The 23,957-nt window shown below is 36.1% G+C and overlaps 1 protein-coding gene across 32 annotated transcripts in view; it reads left to right on the top strand.

The window, feature by feature from the left end:
• The window catches only part of NRXN1 (neurexin 1), a 973,616-nt gene that overhangs the window by 843,448 nt on the left and 106,211 nt on the right, over positions 1-23,957 (top strand). For 21 of the 32 annotated variants that reach the window (XM_036435285.2, XM_045580727.1, XM_045580726.1 and 18 more), the window contains 2 exons: positions 16,985-17,074; positions 18,446-18,765. In XM_036435285.2, the coding sequence (XP_036291178.1) occupies positions 16,985-17,074; positions 18,446-18,765 (410 nt within the window). The remainder of the gene's footprint in view (positions 1-16,984; positions 17,075-18,445; positions 18,766-23,957) is intronic. The other 11 variants (XM_036435291.2, XM_036435293.2, XM_036435286.2 and 8 more) reach the window with 1 other exon arrangement.

Genomic DNA, 23,957 nt, shown 5'->3' with positions numbered 1-23,957 from the left:
TTCACCCCACTCCTACTCCCCCCACTCCAGGCCTTCACTGCACTATTGCCTGTGTCCATGGATTATGCATAGATGCATGTAAATTATTTGGTTCTTTGGTTAATCCTGTCTTCCTGGTTAATCTTGTCTCTTCCTCATACCCCCCACTTCAACCTCCAGTTTGCCTTCCTGAAAAGAGACACAGGATGGTCATAATCACAGTGGAAAACAAAACTGGGAACAATTAGAGGAGCCTCGTGCTTTATGGAAGTAGACCTCAAATTGAACATGAAATCCGTTGGACTGATTGGATAAAGAAGCCGGTGTTGTGCCGGATTGTGGTGAGGAAGTAACAGAACTCACCCCAAAAACCTCAGACATTCCCTGAACCCATTTAAATTTCAGACAGCACCATACACTGAGCACTACATACTGGGAACTGTTGTAGTTATTTTATAAACATTTTTCTCATCAAATCTTATAAGGCAGCTTATAGTATCTTCTTTTGAGAGATCAGTAACTAAACACAGATAAGGTTACTTTCCAAGGTCCCACATCCCAACGCTCACTCCGGGGCTCTGAAGTATTTATTATGCAATGCTGCCTACACTATTTATTCATACTCCTTCAAAGAGAAAAAATAAATAAAATAAGTTTCTTCTTGGTCCCCGCCAGATTTCAGGATGACTAAACCTTTGTTGTACTGAGGTCCTGAGAACAATGGTATTGTTTCTTCTGTTCATATATCTGAAGGCCAATCAAGGGTCCCTTGGGATTTGTAGCATGCATAAAATGATGCCATCTCCCATGGCTGATTCTCCTTCTCCTGCTTCTTCTCCTCCTCCTTTTTTGTATCTATATGTAGAAATGAGTGCCACATCTAAACTCTATACCTCTTAAACTCTAAAATTGCAATAGAAAAATATAGACCACATATCAAATGATAAAAGTTCAAGCATATGCTAAGATAACACAAGATTAAAAGTGGGTTAAGAAAAAAGTTAAGAGAGAAGGAGTCAGACTGCCTGTGTTCAAATCTTTGTTCCAACACTTTGTAGATGTGTGACCTCTGGCCTCTTCTTTAACTTCTTTACCTTTAAGTTTACTGTTTATTCATGATAGTAGTTACTTCAGGGGTTGTTTGAAGTTTCCAAGAGTTTTTAATTTAAAAATACATAATAATTAGTATAAAACATTGTAAGTAGTAACTACTCAATAAATGTTAGCTCAACTATCTCTAATCAAAGTACTTTGGGTCTGCAATCCTGCAACTGAAATAGGTACTAACCTCCCCATATCAGTGTGTAGTGTATTTCCTTCGGGGAACAAATTCATCCTTTCTAGGCTGTCAGACTTGAGTTCGCAGACATGGAAATAGTAAACATTTCCAGAAACTTAAGGCTTGTAATTGCCTCACCCCTTTCTGCCCTGCAATCCAACCCTGAGCCAGGACATTACAGAGACATCAGTGGAAAGGACAGAAAATATGTTCTGTATAAATTAGAGAAAGGAATGGTGTGTGGGGATCAGGGAAGACTTGGGAAGGACTGGAATGGGGACTGGGTGTTGGAGAATCCTTTGGATTTAGTAAGTGAGCTTTAGGGAGACCATGGTAGCTGGTGAATGGGCAGCTGCATGCAGTGATGCAGTTTGGGTAGCATTGCACCAATATCTCATCAGAGGGGATGGAGTGGAAGCTGGAATCCAGTCTGTGCTTGGATCCATAGGCCATGTGCCATGAAGAAAGAGCTGTCTCTTTCTTCTCACCAAGCATCGTGGGAAGCCTCCTGCCTGGGATCTAAGCATCAAGGGAGTCTCTGTTTTCAGTTCCCCAGGATGGTTCTCTGTAATTGGAAAACATAAGAATTATCATTCAAATAGTCATAATTCTGAGAGAAAAGAGTGTTATTAAGACTTGGGACATTTGCTGAAACCGGTTTGGCTCAATGGATAGAGCGTTGGCCTGCGGACTGAAAAGTCCCGGGTTTGATTCTGGTCAAGGGCACATACCTTGGTTGCGGGCACATCCCCAGTAGGGGGTGTGCAAGAGGCAGCTGTTCGATGTATCTCGCTCATCAACATTTCTAACTCTCTATCCCTCTCAATTCGTCTCTGTGTAAAATCAATTATATATATATATATATATATATATATATAAAGACTTGGGGCATTTGGAAAAGGTTGAGCACAGTTTTTGAGTCGATGACAATAAGGTAAAATTAGCAATGTCCTCCTGGACAAAACTCAGGTAACTGCTGCTGGTGTGTGCCTGTTAAATTTCAATAAATTCTGAATTAATAGGAGCACAACTAAGTTTCAATTGGACAAAATGTGCATTTCTGATTGCAACTAAATTCTTATTCTAAACAAATTAGAAGTCCCCAAACCATTTTATCTTCTTAAATTCCTAACTTGTACTATCAAAATCTTTCTTGTTATTCCACCAACATAGACACTGGGTTCAATAACAGGCACTAGTTTCCACAAATTCTTCATTCAAATATTCCCTAGTTTCCATCATTTGTGTTTGTGCTGACATTATTCTAGTGATATGAAGCCTTTATTACAATTGGGCCTCTTTTTCTATTGTCAGCTATAAACCATCTATATTCCTCTTCAGTCCCCATTATTTTATTCCATCTGGTATATAGCTAAAATGTTTTTCTTCTTAAAATTGCTTTTATTATACCTCTTCCTGCCCTCAATTTTTCAGTGGCTCCCCAAAGTGAACTTTGGAAGGGATAGAATTTGTATGAATGAACAGAGTGGGAGGGTTCAATGCCCTTTTCTTAGGTTTGGTATGATGTTTTATATTTTGAAATCTTACTTTTATAGTTTTAATTTATTGTTGTTTCTACCCATCAAGAATATTTTTGAAAATCTGATTTTATTGATTTATGGTTTTTTACGTATTGTGTTGTTGTTATTTTGTTGTTGTTGTTTGTTTGCCCTGGCAGTAGGAAATCTAGGATTATAGGTATTTACTTTTTTTTCTATATTTGTTAGTTCCATTTCATACTTTGAATTTACTGTTATTTGTTCATATTGGATATACATAAAAACCATTAACTTGAAAAACGAAACATAATGATCAAAGGCAATTAAGGGATTTCAGTGTATAGCCAAATAAAAACAAATCAAAACTACAAGGTTCCTTATATTGGCCCATAATGTGTGATAAAGTTTTTTCTTTACTTTTACATTTCCTGTAAAAAGGAAATAACATTAAACAAGCATAGTTTTATGAGATAATTTACTTCACTCTTAATGAGGTATGGTACTTTTTGGACTCTTCTAATTCTGAAGGTCTCAAAAGACCAATCTCAAAGCTAAAGACTATCAAACCCCTGCCACATTGGTTGGGAATTGGATTAGTGTATTTTTCTATCTATGGGTCTGGGATTCTCTGTAATCTATAAAAACAATAGTAGCCATCATCTATTTATCATTTGTCTATTAGAAACTGTTCCTGGGTGCTTTATACACAGTACATCTAGCTCCTGAAAACAATGTCATAAAGTGTCCCCAATTTACAGATGTGATATGACTTGGAAAGATTCAGTAACATGCTTTTGAGTGCCTTACTGAGATTTGGACTTTCTAAGGGCCATAAAACCAAATAGGTTTCATTATCTCTTTCCATAAATCTTAATAGTCTTACAGATTCAGTATTTAGAAAATTTCACAAATTTTAAACTGAAAACTGTTTCTCCTGAAGCTGTACAAAGGAGACTTTTTAAATTGGGCAGGAGATGGAAGATAGAATCGGTAATTCTGTCTTCCATTCCCATAGAGAAGAGACTGGGAGCGTGAGGTAGGCCTGATAAAGACTCCAGAGTAATGTGATTCGGTGTGGTAAGGCCAAGGACAAAGGATAGTGGAAGAGACAATAGCCCAAGACTTTAATTTCTTCAGTAATTCATTCAAAAATATTTCTTTGTACCTGGCGCTATGCTAGGGATACAGTGGTGATTAAAAACAGATCCAGTCCCTGCTCTAATGGAGAAAACACATTCTTAACATTCTTTCACAATAATGTGGCTGGAGTGCGGAGTTGAATCAGAAGGGGCGGAATGAGTGTCTGGAGCTAAGTAAGGTAGAAGTGATGCCGCAGTTCCGGTGTTTCTTGGACCACAGCATGGGAAGTGGGTGACGGAAGGACACTGATGCTGAAGGTGAAGGCAGAGCTCTCCCTCAGGGTTCAGGCCACCAGAACATGACAAGGGAGCAGAAGCCAAAGGCAAAGACTGATTTCCCTCTCCCTGCTACCAAGCATTTTCCCAGTTAAAAGGCCAAAACGCTGAAGGTTGGCCGTATAGGCGGAAGGAGTGAATAGCTGTCTAATTTCCAAGGAAATATAGGGGACCTTGAGGTGACTGCATTCACAAAGAGATCAAATCATTACATTTTAACTCACATTGGTGCCTCCCTCCCTTTGCCAGGCTCTTCACTGCCCCTGGGCACTCTCAGGGAAGGCTCTTGTGGAATCATTTTTTAAAATGTTTATTTAAAAAGATTTCTGAGACAGTTCCTAAAATAGCTATTTGTTTGAATAATATAAACATCCTTTTAGACATAGAATTGGTTTTTAGAGTTTTGGAAGTGGGCACAGTGAGCTTTTTGTGATCACACAATAGTTATCAAATTAAAGAAAACACTATAGCATATTTCAATAATAGAGTCTTACCTTATTTGATAATTAGCAGAAATAGGGATTTATTTTATGCAGTTTATTGATAAGCTCTAAAATTAAACTGGACATCTAACACTAACACTAAATTTTTCGTGGTACTGCACTTAAGCTATAGGGGTCCAAAAGTAAAGAAAATGGTAGTATCACATAATTGTTTTTAGTTTTAGAAATTTCATTTAATAATACTAAATTGCTAAGTGGTTAGAGCATCAGGCCACATACCAAAGGGTCATGGGTTTGATTCCTGATCAAGAGGGTGTACCTGGCTTGCAGGCTCAATCTCTGGCCTCAGGCCAGCCTTGCACAGGAGGCAACCAATCAATGTATCTCTCTAACGTATCTCTCTCTATCTCCCCCCCCCTCTAAAAAATTAATGGAAAAAAATATTCTTGGTTGAAGATTAACACAATTAAAAACAATTAATACTAAACATTAAATAATTTCTCTTACAAATTTATGTATAGACATAATGGAACTGTGCTGAAATATATGTATTTCATGCTGAAATCAATTACATTGTTATAATTTAAATTAGGGGTGTCGAACTCAATCAGAGAAGGGGCCAAAATCTAAAATCCAGCCTAAATCGCGGGCCGAATGGTTTACTGAACAGTCATAAACTGTCATTGTGATGGAAACGCAGCGGAGTGCAGTGATGACAGCGTGGTGCGGGCCACATTGCAAGGCCTGGCGGGACGGATTTGGCCCGCGGGCCTTGTGTTTGACACATGTGATTTAAATCATGCAAAATGTAAACCAGTAGAGTTTATTTTATAACTATTATGTCCACTAATGTTGCACAGAATTTTATGATTTCTAGCATACCCAGAAAAAGAGAAAATATATTATTTAACCTAAATTAATAATTAAAATGGGTACAACTTTGACATTATCATAGTACTTTGTTAACATACAAATCCAAAAGTATTCATTCCTAACATTTTTGGCAATTAGCAGCAAAATACTGCTTAATATCAAAGGGTCAAGAATAAGCCAATGATATTTGGTTTTAACAATATAAAGTAGTTAAAATTTTGCAAGGGCACCCGTAACAAAAATAGCACAGACTCGGTGGTTTAAACAAGAGAACATTTATTTTCTCACAGTTCTGGAGGCTAGCAGCGCAAGGTCAAGAAGTCAGCAGGGCTGATTTCTTCTGAGGCCTGTGTCCTTGGCTTACAGGTGGCTGCCTTCTCTCTGAGTTTTCCCATGCACTTTTTCCTATGCATGCATGCCCCTGGTGTCCTTTGTATGTCCAAAGTACTTCTTATAAAGATATCAGGTAGATTGGATCAGGGTCCACCCTAAGAAAGTCATTTTAAGTTAACCATCCTTTTAAAGGCCTTATCTTCAAATACAGTCATATACTAAGGCACCACAGGGACCAGGACTTCACCATATGAATTTTGAGTGGACACAGTTGAGCCCTTAACACTCTTGAAGTGTTCAAAGGGTTCTTGTGTGGAAGATGTGAACACTGTTTATGTTCACTAAACTCAATACAGGCAGTTGGCTTACAATGACTTCAGGGGGAAAATTTTTTTTAAATGAAGTGTTAATTAGGCCAGAGTTATATGGCCCAATTAGTTTAGCCCTCTACTTGAAAATGACACAGCCTAACTAGATATATACTGGGTTATAACAACAACAGAGAGTGGATCAATTCCAATTTTCCTGACTAATGGAGCATCAGCTTAAACTTGATAGAACAATATATGTGGTTTTGCCCCTCTCTCAGTTCTGATCCACTAGAAGAAGTCAAGATGGCTTATTTTAAAGGGGGAAACTGCAGACAGCAGAGAAGTTCATAGTCTTATTCTGAGAGATAGAAATCTTCCTGAATTATTATACTATTGCAAATGGAGGAGAGAGATTAAAGTTCTTTGAAAATGAGATTAAAATGCAACAGTAATCAGACTTATTCTTCACTGGAGAATAAGGAACTTTCTCAGAACTATGTATGCCATATCAATACTGTGTATGAGATATCTTGGTTCCTCTTTCATTGACCAGCAAAATATTTATAGAAAAGATTAAAAGTCTATGCTCAACCTGGCCAGGGTTGCTCAGTGGTTGAGCATTGATTTATAAACCAGGAGATCTCAGTTTCATTCCTGGTCAGCGTACATGCCTAAGTTGTGGGCTCAATCCCCAGCAGGGGGTGTGCAGGAGGCAGCCGATTAATGATTCTTATCATTGAATGTTCTATCTCTCCCTCTTCCTTCCTCTCTAAAAATCAATAAATACGTGTAATTCTGTAAAACATAATTATCTGGTTTTCATAAATTAAGAACTAGGAAAAATGACATATATATTCTTATTAGCTAGATAAGCTTAAATGTTATGACATTATTATTTTGAAAGTGTTTAAAATTCTGATACCTGGGAAAATGGCCAAATGCCATTTGGAAGGTAATGTGAGGTTGTTCTTACATTTCATTTTTCTTATTCCCATCATCGAGTGATGTCTATCAGTGGCCTGGTCAGTTTGGGGCTGCTAAACCATTCTTCTGTCTTAAATGCTACACATCTAGCCACAAAAGAACTCTTTAATGTGCATGATAACAGAGTCTGACCTTTAATTTTCAGAGTACTTCTGTATTTTGTTATCTGCTTGTCCCTGCTGCTTTTCATTTCTGGCTGCTGGCTTTTTACATCATATTCCATTCTCTTTGCATTAGCAACCCAACAGAATAGAAAGGCCTAGAGAAGAATATGTAAATAACTGTTTATTCCACACAGGGCAGAAGAGCCAAAGTTCACAAGGTTACCTTTATTTCTAATCTGATGGCACGATTGATTTCCAAAACAAAGCTTTTGAATCTAAGTAGCTGATAAGAACAGGAGCTTCTTCAAGTCTTTGTATAAAGGAATGCTAGATAACTTCCTGTAGTCCACAGAAAAGAGGGACCTGAAGGAAAAAATTCCTTAAGCCAGTTAGAAATGCACTAAGCTTCTAATGTCTTCCCCAGAGCACCACTGAGCTCTGCAGTCCATGTTCTATGGCCTCGTATGCCCAGCATCACAGCAGTCTCACAGGAGGACATCATTTAAGTGGATGTAAAGGCCTGCTGTTTCACATAAGGAGACAGGGTGTCATCTGGAGCGTTGCCCTACAGGAACACTGTGCTCTCTCCAGCTGCATAAGCTAAATGGGCTGACTGACAGGGCACTTGGGTTGTGCCACCTTCTCTTGCTGTCGTGTTGCATTAGGATACTACATTTAATTTATAGAAAATGCTCTTTTTTAAAAATGGTGGGAGTAAAACTGAAATATCTGTAAATATAGCATGAATAATGAATTAAAATTTGAAAAAGATTCTCATAATCCCTGCATCCTACACAGATATTTTTATTTTTGCATGCTGCAAAATTCTTGCCAACTTGCATTATATTTTATTTAGTAGTTTTAATATCATATTACATGTGTCACTTGGCGTGGCATAAATATTTTAACCATTTTTATCCATCTATGCAATTAGTTTGAAACTAAGTATCTTCTATTAGGAAATGCATTTATTAAAAAAAATAGAAGCAAGAGGTGTATAACTTTATGAATTTTAAGCAAATAATCAATCATAAAATCTTTGGGGATTAATATCCACATTACAGCACATTTTTACCTATTATTTCAGTAAAATTTACATTGTGTGTGATCTATAAAATCCTTTGTGTTCTATCATACCTTCTTTGTCTTTTATAATCCATTGCTCCTTGTGAACTTCTGTGGCAACTATAGTTTAAATGGTAGTCAATTGTATACTTACGCCAAATTATCTATTATCTTAAACTTCCTTTTAACTTACCCCATTTGCTCCTTCACTTCCCAGGCAAAGTGTGAGCTCTTCAACAGTAAGATGTATGTGATGCATTAATATATGCCTGATATAGTAGTTTCAAAGTACACCATTGGTGCCATTGGTGCTTATATTGACTTCATTGAGTCAGATTGCTCTCCTAATGTCCAGCTATGATATACTAAAGAAACAAAGAATTTAAGTATTAGACATAGAGAAGGAAGATGAAGTCTTTTGGGACATGAGATACATCTAGGAAGGGTAGATGTGGGTGAATGCATGTCTTCGGTGGTTGATGAGTGGCATAAAAGGACTGGAATCTTGGAGATGTGTAAAGGAAAAAAAAACAGTTAAGAGATGGACAGAGAGGAAATAGAAAATGTGTAATAATAGCAAAATTCACCTTAACATGCTTCAGCATTCCATCCCTCTTCTCACAAGCTAGTGAAGGGCAGTCGTCTTTTGACTCATGATTTTAACCCTCTCTCCTTTTCCAAATGTCACTAGAGAGGGTCAGCATTGAAATTTGGTATACTATTATGCTTGGGGCTTGTCTTCTAGGTCAGCGATACAAACAAGAAATGCCTGGACCATTTTATGTCTCACGTGGCTATGTATGGCAGGGCATTGTTGTTAAAGGAAAACAATGAAATACTGCTCCTCACTTGGACCTCAACTGTAGTAGATTTTTGATCACTTTACTTATCTCTGCTTCACTATCTTGCTCTATAAAATAGGAATAATAAAAATACCCTCCTGATACATTTTCAGGAATTTGGGGAAGGTTATTGATTTTTTTGTGTGCCCAAGATGGCAATCTCACCCCAAACTTTATAAGGCAGGAGCCTTTATAGACAAGACCATGACATCTTTTATTACACAGGAGAGGACCGTAGGATCTTCATGGCTCAAGCTGTTGGAGACATTGCTTCAATAACTATCCCATGTAGTAGCTTTAGGAAGAAAATAGTTTTGGTTTCAAATGGTTCTTCTACCTATGATGCATGGCAAGGTACTAGTTATATTGTCTCTTTGAGCCTCAGGTTTTCTGTTTAAAGATACCTATGGTCTGAGATCACTGTGAGGACTAGTAGCGTGATGCATAAAACATAAAAGCCACTCAGAAATCATTTGTCTATTTTCTGAACACATATATTTTGCAGTCCCTGCATGTAGAGAACTCTAGAATCTAGAATCAATTTCATGAAATCATTTAATCATGATTATAGGTACTGCTACTAAATTTTGTAAGAATGAGTAATGGAAGGCTCTAGGCTAATTTAATAGGGGGTTTGATGGGTACAGGGAATGCTTTCTGGAGAAACATATAAACTACTATTTAAAGGAAAAATGAGTTAGACAGACTTCGATACTTGTGTGTGCCTGCCCATGTGTGTGGACAGAAGCACTGAGAGGGCACAAAGATATAGGAGGTTTGTAAGGTATAGAGAATGGCACCTTGGAATGATTGGCTTGGTTAAAGGAGTTGAAAGAAGTCCAGAGTGACTAGAATTTAAAGACTTAGAAATAAGTGACCAAAGATTAAATTAAAGAAATAGAAGCAAAATAAATGTGTGGTGTGTGTGTGTGTGTGTGTGTGTGTGTGTGTGTGTGTGTATATATATAACATATGCATCTTAATGATATAGCAAATAATGTAATACACAAGTCAAATATTTTATTAGAATACACTTTTTCACTTGAGGAGTGTCAGTGGTGTTCAAGATCCACTGATTTGAAGCATTGCCAGCTAAGTTAGGTATTGTATCTTATAGTTTGCATGACAATCACACATAAAGCATTTAGTTGAAAATTATGTGATAATGCTGTTTTTAAAACGAGTAATTTTACAGAACTATGTTAAACTTTAACTTTGCTTTATGGGCCTCGGCATAACCAAATGCCACACTCTCATTTTAAAGCAAAAGGTGTAAAACCAGACTAAGATCTTCTCAGGAAGGATGTAGAACTCCTCACACCCCTCATGTCTTCCTTTTCCATTGTTATGAACTCAGGATATAAGAAACCTTCAGCAGGCAAATAGATTTGTTTTTACTTTTATATTAGTTTGAACAATGTTGGGTCCATAACATTGCTTATCCTTATTTTCCCCCCAAAGAATATTACTATGTCATCTCAAAAACTGACAGTTTTATTTCCAGGGAGAAATTATGTATGAGGAGAGAAGATCTATGAAAATGAGAGAAGAAAATACTATGTATTAGTGAAATTCATATAGCTTGTCTCTACTGACCAATAGTCATAAAAACATGATTACAGTTTTATTTCCCTTTGTTCTCTGAGTCACACCATGAAACTTAACTCCAAGTCAAGGACTTGAGTTTTATTACTCCTTGATGCTTACCTTGATTCTTTGAAATTACTCTTGTTTCCTTTAAGTCTACTGGTTCATACAAAACTAATATACCATAGTGTGACCAAATATCATTAGTTAGGTGGAAATTAAACCAGCTGGATGTTGCACCCTAAGTCTCAATGTTTAGATTTTTCTTTTTATTCTTCACCCCTGGAATCTTGATCGAAATATCCATTACTTTTAGTACCTTAGAATTTGATGACCACTTTATTTAGAGCTTGTGACTATCAGTTGATTGTGGTGGTGTTACTACAGGGGGCCTGTCTCATGTCAAAATTACCAAATCCTTCAGCCATTAGAAAGGAAACTTAATTTGGTTTTTCACATACTGTTTCATTGCCTAAAAATTACTTCATCAAAGATCTGTATGTTGGTGGGGACCTTTTCTGTAAAGATACCAACATATTTAATCCAAATAAAATTAACTGGAGGAAAAAGAAAAAAAATAAGCCTAAATTATAATATTTTAACTATTCAATGAGAGGTTCTATTTTAACAAATCTAGTTGATGTCCTCAGTAGACTGCTCTGATGTAGCTGATTTGTATGTTTTATAAATAGTTGAGATTCTTGTTGGATCCTTTTAAAATTCCAAAAAGATCATTATTGCTTTATCAATACCTTTGATTTAGGGAACTTGAATATACTTTTAATCTCTCCTATAAATCTAAGCCTGCTTTTTTTTTATAACATTCTTTATATATATATATATTTTATTGATATTTTACAGAGAAGAGGAAGGGAGAGAGAGAGCAAGAAACATTGATGAGAGAGAAACATCGACCAGCTGCCTCCTGCACACCCCCTACCAGGGATGTGCCCGCAACTAATGTTCATGCCCTTGACCAGAATTGAACCTGGGACCCTTCAGTTCGCAGACCGATGCTCTACCACTGAGCCAAACCAGTTTCGGCTAAGCCTGCTTCTTTTGACAATCAACAAAAGCTCTATATACCAGCATGTTTTGTATTAGAGCTCAACCCTTTCCAAAGAAAAGAAAAGGTCATCAGAAATTGTATTTCTCTTTGACTTTTCCCAATCAAGTGGATTGTTTCATGTCCTTTAAATTGCATGTAAAGTTTAGATGTTCATTAAATAAAATAAAAGATATAAAGCTACCAGATATTTTACAAATAACATTTCACCATGAATTTGTAAAGAAATGAAATACATTTTGAGCAATTTCTTAAAATAATATCTCTCAATTACCACTCTCCATATGTGGCTTGTTAATGAAAATCATAAAGTTGAGGGCAAATGGAAGCTTATGGCAAACCTAAAGAATCTGAACTATTTTATACCCACCTTGGGGCCCAGTGCATGAATTTGTGCACCTTGAAAGGAACTGTAGGCTGAGAGGATGTGGTGAGCAGAGGGGTGGGTTTCAGCCCATCCTCTGCGCCACAGCCTGGCACCTTCCGGCCTGGCCCCTGGTCCCTGCCTACTGGCAGCTCCACTCCTGTCACCACTGCTTCCATGTGCTGATGATGCTCAGCGATTGGGGCCAGCGCCAGCAGTAGGTGTGAGTGGGGCTGGTGCTGCAAGTGGGGTCAGTGCTGTCAGACTGTGCAAGTGGTAGCTGCTGCCCTGAGATCACTCCTCAGGAGCAGGGGGAGGTGGAGAAGCTCTCTGGGGTGATTGGGGCCAGCAGCCACCACTTGCACTCACGGTGCCATGCAATGAGGACCGGTGCTGGGCACCAGCAGCAGGTTTGAGTGGCGGCTCTAGCTGCAGCTATGGTTGTAAGTAGGGTCATTGCCAGCAGCAGGAGAGTTAGCTGCCAGCTCAAATCGCCCCTCAGGATCAGGGGAAGGTGGAGAAGCCTTGAGGGGTGACCAGGGCTGGCAGTTGTTGCTCTCAGCAATTGATGGTGCTGAGCAATTTGGGGCCGGCACCAGGTTCCGGCAGAGGGTGTGAGCAGCAGCTCTGGCACCAGCAAGCGGGGCCGGTGCCAGCAGGAGGTATGAGTGCCTGGCAGGACTGTGGTGCACAGGAGCAAAGAATTTTCAGTAACCACCAGAGGCTTGCCCCAATGACAGCAACCTGCACCCCAACATAGTCTGACACCTGCACTCACTTGCTCTATCATCCCATGGCCAATTTCCACCATGTTCTGTGCTCTGCTGCCTGCTGCTGACGCATGCCATGTTCTGTGCACGTCCTCTTGTGGTCAGTGCATATCATAGCAACTGGTTATACAGTTGTTCCACCATTGGGTCTATTTGCATATTAGGGTTTATATATATAGATAGTAGAAGGGTTTTGGGAATTATCAGTAAAAGGACATTGTCACTGTATTCTATTTAGATGTGTCTTCATTTGGTTAACAATATATTTATGTATAATTTTGTTATAAGGAAAGTCATTAGTTTTTAATCTATAATAATAAAAGCATAATATGCTAATTAGACTGGACACAGCCAAATGACCTTCCAGAAATCATTCTAGATGTCCTTCAGGATGAAGCCACAGCAGCAGAAGCTGAGGCAGAGGCTGTTAGTGATGATCAGGCAGACAAGCAAAGGTGGTTAGGGGCAATCAGGCAGGCAGACAGGCGAGTGATTAAGGGGTGATGAGACAAGCAGGCAGGCAGAGTGGTTAGGGGCAATCAGGTAGGCATGTGAATAGTCTCTGCAGGATGGGGCCTACACCAGCAGTCGGACATTCCCTGAGGGAACCTGGATTTCAAGAGGGTGCAGACCACACTGAGGGACTCCCTCCTGCTTTTCCCTCCCCACCCCTCCATGCATGGGCCACTAGTTCTAGTAAAAGAACAAAATAATTTTCAGAGAAAAAAATCAACATACACTAAATTGAAGTTAGCAGCATCTGATTTTCCATTGAATCACCCAACAAAGAATAAAATCTGTGCTTTGATTTCAAAATCACATTTTTCAGCTAATAAAAACATCTCTGAACTAGAAGGCATTTCACATTTATGGACTGTGGGATAGTATAGCCACAGAATGTGAGTGCCAAAGATATGAGAGCCAATTGTGTGTGTGTGTGTGTGTGTGTGTGTGTCCTTTTTTTCAAAGTCATTCAAAAAGAATATATTAAGCCTTCAATTTTCTAGACCTTTCTCTCCTCTTCCATTACTAACTAACAATAACTATAATTACCTATTTTTTATGGCCTGGGGAAGTTGTTATTAAGCAAGCAATGACATGGATGATATTCAAATCAGTGACAATCATTAAGGAAATAAAATTATAATTTACATATATGATGTTCTCTTTAGAAAGTACCAAGGGAAGCTTACCTACATATCATCTATTATCTGAGCACAAATATTTGCCTTTTTTTTTTAAATTTAGTGATGACTTGAGGCTGTGAGGATGAGATAGTGGTGCTAAAGAAACTATCAGAATTAAAAACAAGATTTCCTTCACTACTTCATTGTACAGATATTTCATAGGATGTTATATGATAGGTACTGTGCAAGCATCAAGAATGCAACAATAAACACTGTCCATAATACCTGACCTCGTGGAACTTTGGGGTTTAAGGGAAAAATATTTATTGGATATTCAATTATAAAGCCAAAGCTTGTTTCTGAAGGGTACTAAGAAAGCATATATATATATTCAGGTGTCCTAATCTAACGTGGAGCCATCAGGGAAGACCTCCTGAGGAAATAATACTTCTGCCAAGATTTCATTAATGAGCCAGATTTAGCTAAGGCCAGATAGGGATAGGGTAGAAGTGAGGAAGGGTATTTCAAATAAAAGAAGCAGCAAGTATAAAAGCCCAGAGAAAAGAGGAGAGCTTTAGAAAAATGGAACTAAATCTTGTGAGGATAGAAGAGGAAGGCATGAGATGGGATGGGAAGGCTCCAGATCATGGAAATCCTGCTCAATCTCCTTAAGAGATCTGAGATTTCTTCTTGAAGGCGAAGGAAAGGGTTAGACTTGCTGCTGGATTAGGTATTGGCTGACATGTGGAGCATGGGTGGAATTTATTGCCCAGAGGATGCAGAGAACGTTGTTAATATATCGAAATAATAATTGGGCAAGAGATGATTGGCGTTCTAGATTTGGGTGGTGCCTGAGGGAATGATGGATCATTCCTGATGATGGAAATACTCTGGCATGAAAAATATCATGAGAAGCCATGTAATTATAAAGTCACCAGGCAAGTTCTAACAGTGTGAATTGAAATGAGTGTTGAGCAACAGAAAAGTCTATATAGCAAGAATATGCGTTTTTGAAGAACATTTCATCTTTGCTTATCAAATTATGCACATGACATGTTTATTACATCAATCACATAGAAGTCAAAAACACATATTCATCAATAATCACATTTTCCTATGATAACCAATATTAAATTTTAACATACCTTTTCCAAATATATGTGTGTGCAAGCACACAAAAAAAGAAAGCAAATTTTTTGCATACTTCTTAAAAATAAAGATAGGCTTGGAATTTAAGTTATTTGTATCATTCTTTTTGTGTCTTTATTCTTAATACACCAAAAATATATTCTAATAAGATAAAATATTTTATAACATTTTAAGAATTACATAATACATAGAGATAGATATAAATGTTTTTATTAAACTTTATATTTTGTTCTACTTTGACATTTACATTTTAAATTAAATACTAATGTGTGGAATAGTTTCAGTTTATATATATATATATATATATATATATATATATATATATATATCTTGTGAAGATAGAAGAGGAAAGCAAGACACTGTCAGCCATGAGATGGGGTGGGAAGGCTCATATATATGAATATATATATTCATATATATGTGAATATATATATATTCACACACACACACACACACACACACACACATATATATGTATATATATTCATAGGACAAATTTATAAGATCTAAATGATAGTACTTTTTTATTCCTCTAAAATTTGTGAGCAAAATAGTGATGGGTTTATTGGGATAAGTATAGTGTTTAATAAGAGTAGTACATGAAAGCACTTACAAATTATTCTAAAGATGAGAGAAATTTATATCTATTTTGTTCCTTAGCAAACTGCTTCAGTCTTTGCGGTGGGCATCAGTACCACTTGTTTCTTTTATTTCTTAGGCCTTATCTAAGTTATTGCCAAAATGTCTTAGTTTAAAATTTCATGTTAGTTTATTTTTATGAAGTAAAAATCTTTCAGTATACATGATTTAGCACTGAGTGGCAGCCTAGATTCTTTCTAAGTGGAGAAAACACATATTTGCAAGAATTATTTAAGGTCAATTTAAACGTGTTTCTGTCAGGAAAAAAATTTTGTTCAAACAAGCCAGGCTCACACTTAGTTCAGATCTATGCATAGGGACCACTGTTTGAGACTTGTATTTGTTCCTTAAGCTGTCATGCTTTCTTTAGATTAGCTTAATATAAAAGCAAACATTTGAAGATGTAAAACATACATATAATTTTTTTCCAAATTGCTATATATATATGTCAACATGTTAAGCTTTAAATGAAACTGAAGGGCACTCAAAGTCACTTTTGTCAAAGCCTTTTCCTATAATAATGTATTGAATGATGCAAGATATATTCTCTTGTGATGTCCAAGCGATTGATAAACTAATTTGTATGGATTATATAATAACTATCCAGTCTCTGTGGTTTCTTTAAATGAGATGAATATGAATTTCTATTTTCTTACTAGGACATAAAGTATGCTAGGCCTATTTTATATGCTTCAGTGTGCCAAAGTTGTTATTAAGTTTGGTGTTCATAAATTACTAATCTGGAATCAGAGGTTGAATGTATTTTGAAAACTTAAACCTGTTTCACCTGAACATGTTTAACTAGATAATAAGAAACATCAAAAAGACAAAACCCTGAGATCAATGGTCATTTTTTGTAAAGCTATTATATGCTGTTTAAATTGGTTGTTCGGGTCTGTCTATAACATAAGTTTAATAACCTAGCTCAAATGCAGATTTCTAATTTTCAATTAACATAGGAATAATTTTGTTTGCTAAAATAAAATAAATGAATGAATGACAAGTCTGAAACATGAAATGTTCTAGGTAGCACTTTTTAAAATTCCAAATTTCAAAAAATCATGTGGCAACTGTATAGCTCAAGCTTTAAGTATTAACTTTTAACCTTTGACCTTACAGATTTTAACCAATGAAATGTCTCTTTAAACTTTAAAGGAAACAATGATAACGAGCGCCTGGCGATTGCTAGACAGCGAATTCCATATCGACTTGGTCGAGTAGTTGATGAATGGCTACTCGACAAAGGTAAAAAACATTGATTAAAACTTCAAATAAAAAAATAATTTGAACATAACCAAGTAGTACTTCATTGTAACACTAATAAACATAAAAAATAAATTTTCCGTAAAACTAAATTAAAAACAAATTTAAAACAGTAAAATACAGATAGTAATATTTGCATACCTTGTATAATAATTTCTATACATTTTTAGACGTACCAGCTGTTTAATAATCTTACCCTGTAAATTTAAGGTTAAAGGGACTGTTAAATATAATCCACTAACTCAATCTATGAAGGTACTCACATCAAGCATTAACCCAAAATGATAAATCATTCAGAGATTATATTACATGTTCCAGCCTTTAAATTATTAACTAAAATATATGTAGTTCTGATATCTTTATTACGGTCCTGACAAAAACAAACAAACAAAAACTCTTGGTTTAAACTCTAGGCATCTTAAATAGTGGGCAATATGGATTGCCGGTCAAAAATGAAGTCCCTTTAACGTTTGCAACCTTCTAAGAGCATTTGGGAACAAGCCCTAATTAAAACTGAACTTAAAGTTGTGTGCATGCTTTTTATGAGCAGAGAACACTCTGCTAAAACTGGATACTCAATTTGATGATATTGGTACTGTTGCTGAGGATTGCTGTTTGATGGAAATGAGCCATAATTTCTCCATCGGTTTGTGTATCATTTCTGAAGCCGCTTTTTACATCTGAAGCTATTTTTTCATTCTATTTTGTTTTAATAGACTTGCTGAAAGCCAATCAGAAAAATAATTTTGTAAGTTTTTTGTCTCTGACATGCTCAGTGTAAACCATGCATTTCTTTTCAGTGTGATTACCGAACAAATAGATTAATTCAATAACAATGGACTATTGCCTTAAAAAAAATAAACATTTCTAAAGAATAGCATATAGATACCTGTGGCCATTAAGTGAATTATGAAATTTTTACCAGAAACTTAAAATTAGATATCAGCTGCTATTGATTAGTTTCTACCAATGGTAATTTTAGGACAAATACTTGAAATGTTAGATATATCACATTTTTAAATTAAACAGTTTACATTTAAGAGACCAACAGCATAAATCTTGAGGAAAAAGGGTAAGGGACCCACTAATAATTGATTGACAATACGTATCTTTGATTGGTCTTTTAGCAAAAGCACTACATTTACAATAAGTTGAGAATTTTACAAGTATTTGCCAATGATTATGCATTTCATGGACACCTCATTTATCAGCAATGAATTATGAGTCAAATGCCTCTCTTATAGTTTATTGCTCTCATTATCCACCCCATGAAAGATCTGTTTTTTATCATCCTTTGTAGAATGTAGAGTTCACAATCAACATTTTTGCATGTATGTAATATTATTTTTACAGGGCGTCAGCTCACAATCTTCAATAGCCAAGCAACCATAATAATTGGCGGGAAAGAGCAGGGCCAGCCCTTCCAGGGCCAGCTCTCTGGGCTTTACTACAATGGCTTGAAAGTTCTGAATATGGCAGCTGAAAATGATGCCAACATCGCCATAGTGGGAAATGTGAGACTGGTTGGTGAAGTGCCTTCCTCTATGACAACTGAGTCGACAGCCACTGCCATGCAGTCAGAGATGTCCACGTCCATTATGGAGACCACCACGACCCTGGCCACTAGCACAGCCAGAAGAGGAAAGCCCCCTACGAAAGAGCCCATTAGCCAGGTAAGTGCGGATTTCATTCCTTCGTGGTGGACCTGCGGTTATGAAAGGGGGCGTTTTTTTGAAATGTGATTGTTTCTGATCTCCGGCATTATGGTTTCCTTTGAGTCTTGTTTAATACAGTGCACTCAGCTTAACTATGAAATGTATATACACTGTTGATGTGGGATTTGGACTTTAATAGATTGCTTTGTGTTGGTTTGTTCACTGCTTGCTGATAGTCTTGATTCAGTAACATTAGTCTAGCTCAGGCAGAGAGGGTTATCTGCTAATTACATAGGATTTTCGCTTTTTAAGTTAAATGAACAAATTAGTTGAATGTGGTGAAAGGCCTTGTTTGTTCAAGCATGGTATTTCATCAAAATAAAATGAATGCAAATTTGAAAATTTTAGAAATTACCCACAAAAGGTCTATTGGAAGTCATAAAGTTTTGAGTTGGTAGGTATGTGGCTCTATGGTGAACAATAGTTATACTCCCTTACTGTCTATAAGAAATGCATACTGCTAGTTACCTGAGGAAAAAGACCCAGCATATGGTACTTAAAATCTGGCTTGGACTAACATATTTCGTATGATATGTGGCTAACTGCCTTCATCTAGACTGCACTTAAGTGAGTTTAGTGTTAAAGTTTGTGTCTACACTTTTTGAAAAATCATTTTAAGTGTTGAATTTGTACAACAGGGAAGTATATTAAACCTCAATCAAGGCATACTTCTTGATTGCCTAACAAGTATCAGGAGTTGGTTTAGGTATTGCATTGCACCATGGAAAAACAAGAAAACAAGTAAACTACCTATCTCACAGAGCTTAAATTTTATGAAAAGCTATTAGAATGCTGTTGAAATGCTATTACATTCTGATTGACATGTATTATCTTTGTCAGTAATCTGTTGTTGTTAGATTGTGTGTTCTCCTTGGTCCAAAATAGTTTCCTTTTGTTTTTAAGAGTGTCTTCAGTAGGTGCCATATAAAGCTTTTACAAATACATTATTTCTCTAGAAACCCATATTCTAAAGACGTGAGAATGATCAAAATTATTTTTAAATTGTTTTTATTTCATGTGTTTGAAACGGACAAGTGTCAGAATTAGAGAATAAAAGAAAGCAAAGTCTGTTATATCAGCATCCTATTTACTATTAATTTATTTTTACAAGAGAAAGAAGAAAATAGATTCTGAATTTTATTTTGAAGGAAAAGGTGGAGGGAAAGAATAGAGGAAGAGAAAATGTCCTAAGAGAGATGATAAAAAATTGTATTGTAAATTCTTAACTGTTGTGATGAATATATGTGTGTGCCCCCCACCACCCACCTCCACCTCTCTCTCTCTCTCTCTCTCTCTCTCTCTCTCTCTCTCTCTCTCTCTCTCTCTCTCTCTCTCTCTCTCTCTCTTTCTTTCCCTCTCTGCATTTGGCCACAAAGTAAAATGGACAGTCTAAGAGGATCTTTATCAATATATATTTATTGACCACCCTCCATGTGAAATACACTGGTTTGCAACAGGGAACCATGGGGAACTGGGGTCAGCAGTGGCGGGACGGGACTGGGGACTGGCAAGCGGGCGGAAGATGGCCCTAATCGAAGTCTAGGCCCAGGGACCCTACCTGCACACTATTTCATGCACTGGGCCTCTAGTAATTCATAAGCGGGCCTTCTAGGGTAATCAGAGTTGAAACATTCTCATTAATAAAGTTAGAAAGAACCGGATATTTTTCGTAGTAGTTTTGTTTCATCATTAATGAAATTACAGTTGCCTAAGTTCCTAGGTAAACCAGATGTATCTCAAAATAAAAAGAAAAATGATCAGCTTTGTTTTGTGTATTTTTTCAATTAGTAACTGCTATATATTAAGAAATTATGTTTTAAGAAAATATAGCTATTTTATTTGCAAGCTGAGTACCTACAAATGAAGAAATAAAAATTAATGTATTTTATAATATTAATAAATATAAAAGGAAAACAGTTAACTGCTCATTAATTGCCAATTAAAAAAGCCTCTATTATAAGCTATAACATGTTTAAAGATAGCAGTGCTTTATAGAGGTAAATGATCTAATCAGTTAGTAATTACTTGGTTCATTTGAGGAGGTATTGACTTCAATAAAAGATTACCAGTTTCATTAAAAAATAGAGATATTACATTTTTAGGTTTTTTAACAGACCAAATATAGCAATTATATAATTTGGATTAATATGTTACAGATATTCAATTATAGCAACAATGTTTTAAAGTTAGACTAATAGTTTTTAAAATTGTATTTTTATAATGATCTGTATATGACTACAGGTAATGCCTGTATATGGGGGGGACTCAAATGAAAGAAAGGAAGTTTTTTATTTTTGAGTAACAGAATGATTTGTTGTGAATTTTCTTAATCACACAGTTGATTTTTAAATCACTCTGCGATTACAAAGATAATTAATACATGTAGATTTTCAATCTATCTTTCTTAGAACTGTCCAAATCTTGGAAATTTAAGTGATTTATAATGCTAGTTGCAGGACTATAATCTTTGACCCAATTTTGCAGGTTAGATGAAGCAGCTTCCTTTAAACTCTGTCTGTGGTACAAACCATCTTTATGCGCTTTTATCAACTGCCTTACTGCATTGTGTGCCAGCCAGGGTCATTTTATTTTCAAATACCACCCTGGACTGTTTTCTCAATCAAAGTGCATTTTCCTCAGTGATAACACTGAACCACTTTAGCTTCAATGGCACTGTACCTCGGGGTGATTGCATGTTTTAGAACTATGGAAACAGATTTTTGGTCAAGCAGAATTAAATTGGATTCATTTCAAATAGATGAGATGAGGTGGGTTTTTTGGCCATCCTGCAGGGCAGGCAGTAGAGGAGAAACGAGTTTTTGGTTTTCACAGAGTCACAGAACATAAAATAGTATTCATCAAAATGTCATCTCAAAAGATCTTGTTTATTTACATTGCCACTTAAAAGTAAAATATCTTAAAAAAGAAAAGTTTTTCTCTTTGATTAATGAACAATTTTCAGACCGATATTTACTTTAGAAAGACATTGTGCCTATGAAGAACTAGAGTACATTTTCCAACTCTTGTGGTTAAATGGCTTTTTAAATGTGAGTATAACAATATTAATACCTTTTATATGGATTATATAAACTTCATAAAATTTGTTTTACTTAGAAGACTAAATATATAAGACATGCTCATCTCAAAAAACCAGAAATTTCCTATAATGCTAATCTCAGAAAGCAATGATCTGCAGATATTTGATAGTATAAAGATTTTCAGGATGCTAAGAGCTTCCCGGGATAGGGAGAGGAATTTCATGCAATATTTCTGGCTGTTAAATAATCCCCCCACTTCTGTGTAATTTGGCAATGTCTTATGGGTATATATGTAGCTTAACATAAATAAGTAAATGTGAACCACCATGCAAAGAGCAATATTCAGTGCTGTTGGTCGCCAGTCTGCAAAGAAAGGAGAGTAGAACCCTGTGATTTCTTTTAAGATCAAGATGGTGACATTTATTCTGGTGGAGGCTTTATATCACATTTGGTGATCTTTTAGGTGCTTTCCTTTAAGCATAGTTTACAAGCGATATGCCTATTGAAGAGAATATGGATTCATTGTAATGCTTGTTACTTCAAGGGGTTGCAGTGTGATGGAAGGTGCACAGTGAATCAGGAAACCTGATTTCTGCTTTCAGCACAATCATTACCTTGTTGTGTAACTTGAACAAGTTGCTTAATTAACCTCGCTGTACTTTGGCCTGCTACCTCGTTACAAGCGGAATGAACCAGGAATCCCTTGAATTACACTGAGCTCTAAAATTTCATTGTCTCTAGCAGTGAGGCACTTAGGTCTTCTGATGATTATTTAACGAAGCACAGATTTCATCCTTGACTTTTACACAGCATGGCCATGCCTCTGGGTTGGCCTGTATCACCCTCGTGTACCTGATGTCCAAGTGTAATTATTATTCATAGTATCCATTTTTTACTCTTAAAAGCTCCCATTTTAGACTAGAAATTATATTGCAATCTTCTTGAACAGATATAAATCCATCTTTGCAAGAAAATCATGCTTCATAAAAATAATACAGAGTGAAGCCCTATCTTTACATTCCAAGCAGAAACTGGTATCTTAACCTTGTTTCAGGACTCGATGGGGCTTTTCATCTCATTTCAAAAATCTTAAGAAAGGAGAGAGAAGAAGGCTTTGGAAGAGTCTGGTTTTTGACTGGAGGCACTCTGTTTGCAATGGTTAATAAGAGATTAAATTATGGAGTGGAGCAGAATCAGAAAAGATGAGTGAAATGTATTGGAACAAGTCTATGGTTCCAGTTAGGCTTTTTTTCTTTCTTTCTCCTCCTACCCCACCCTCCAGAGTATAGTTAGCAAATCTACTCAAGAAAAGGAAATGTTGGGTATTTAAAAGAATTGCTAGGTTGTCAGAGAGATGTATTTTTCACAGATGCAATGTCCTATAGAAGTCAATGGCATTTTATACTTGTGAAATGTCCCACAGAGAAACTCAACTAGTATTCAAGCAAGAGCATTTGTATATATTAGGCACCACTATTGCCTCATGGCAGATTTCAATATACTCATGAAAAATTAATACCATTTGCTTAAAAAATGTAAATAGAGTGCACAGATATTTCCACAAAAAATATTCAAAATTAACAAAATACATTTTGTAACTTCAAAGAATAAATATTTTACTTTTTATTAAAAATATTAATGAGCCTTAGCAGTGGCCTCATTATTAAAAAATAATTGCATCACTTATAATTATGTATGTTCTCATAACCATTCTGCATTTGAAAATACTGATGACATGAATAATTAATTTTATTTTGCCAAGTCCAATCATTCTGCTGAATTCACTTACATTAATGCACATTTTTTAGAGCAGATTTTAGTGCATATTGGAAAGAAAAACATTTGGGAATAAATTTTAAAATATATAGAAAGGCATATTATCTTGAAACTAATGGTGCCGGGTAAGAAAAGTATAATTCATTGTCATTTTACATGTAGATAAGCAAGAAGGTATTTCCCCCTCATTGCTGATAAACAAAAGGACCAAAATAAATACATTTTAGAGAGTTTATTTTAAGAAAATTCTCCTGCTTAGTATATTTTCCTTGAAGTCTAGAGGTTTCACTAGATGTATTCACTGTTGGTGGATAAAACCTTGGTTTTGAGATATTT

This window comes from Pipistrellus kuhlii, unplaced genomic scaffold, assembly GCF_014108245.1.
Source record: "Pipistrellus kuhlii isolate mPipKuh1 unplaced genomic scaffold, mPipKuh1.p scaffold_m20_p_13, whole genome shotgun sequence".
NCBI classification, from domain to species: Eukaryota; Metazoa; Chordata; class Mammalia; order Chiroptera; family Vespertilionidae; genus Pipistrellus; species Pipistrellus kuhlii.
Note: the sequence above shows the minus strand (reverse complement) of the source record. Positions and strands in the feature narration are given on the sequence as shown.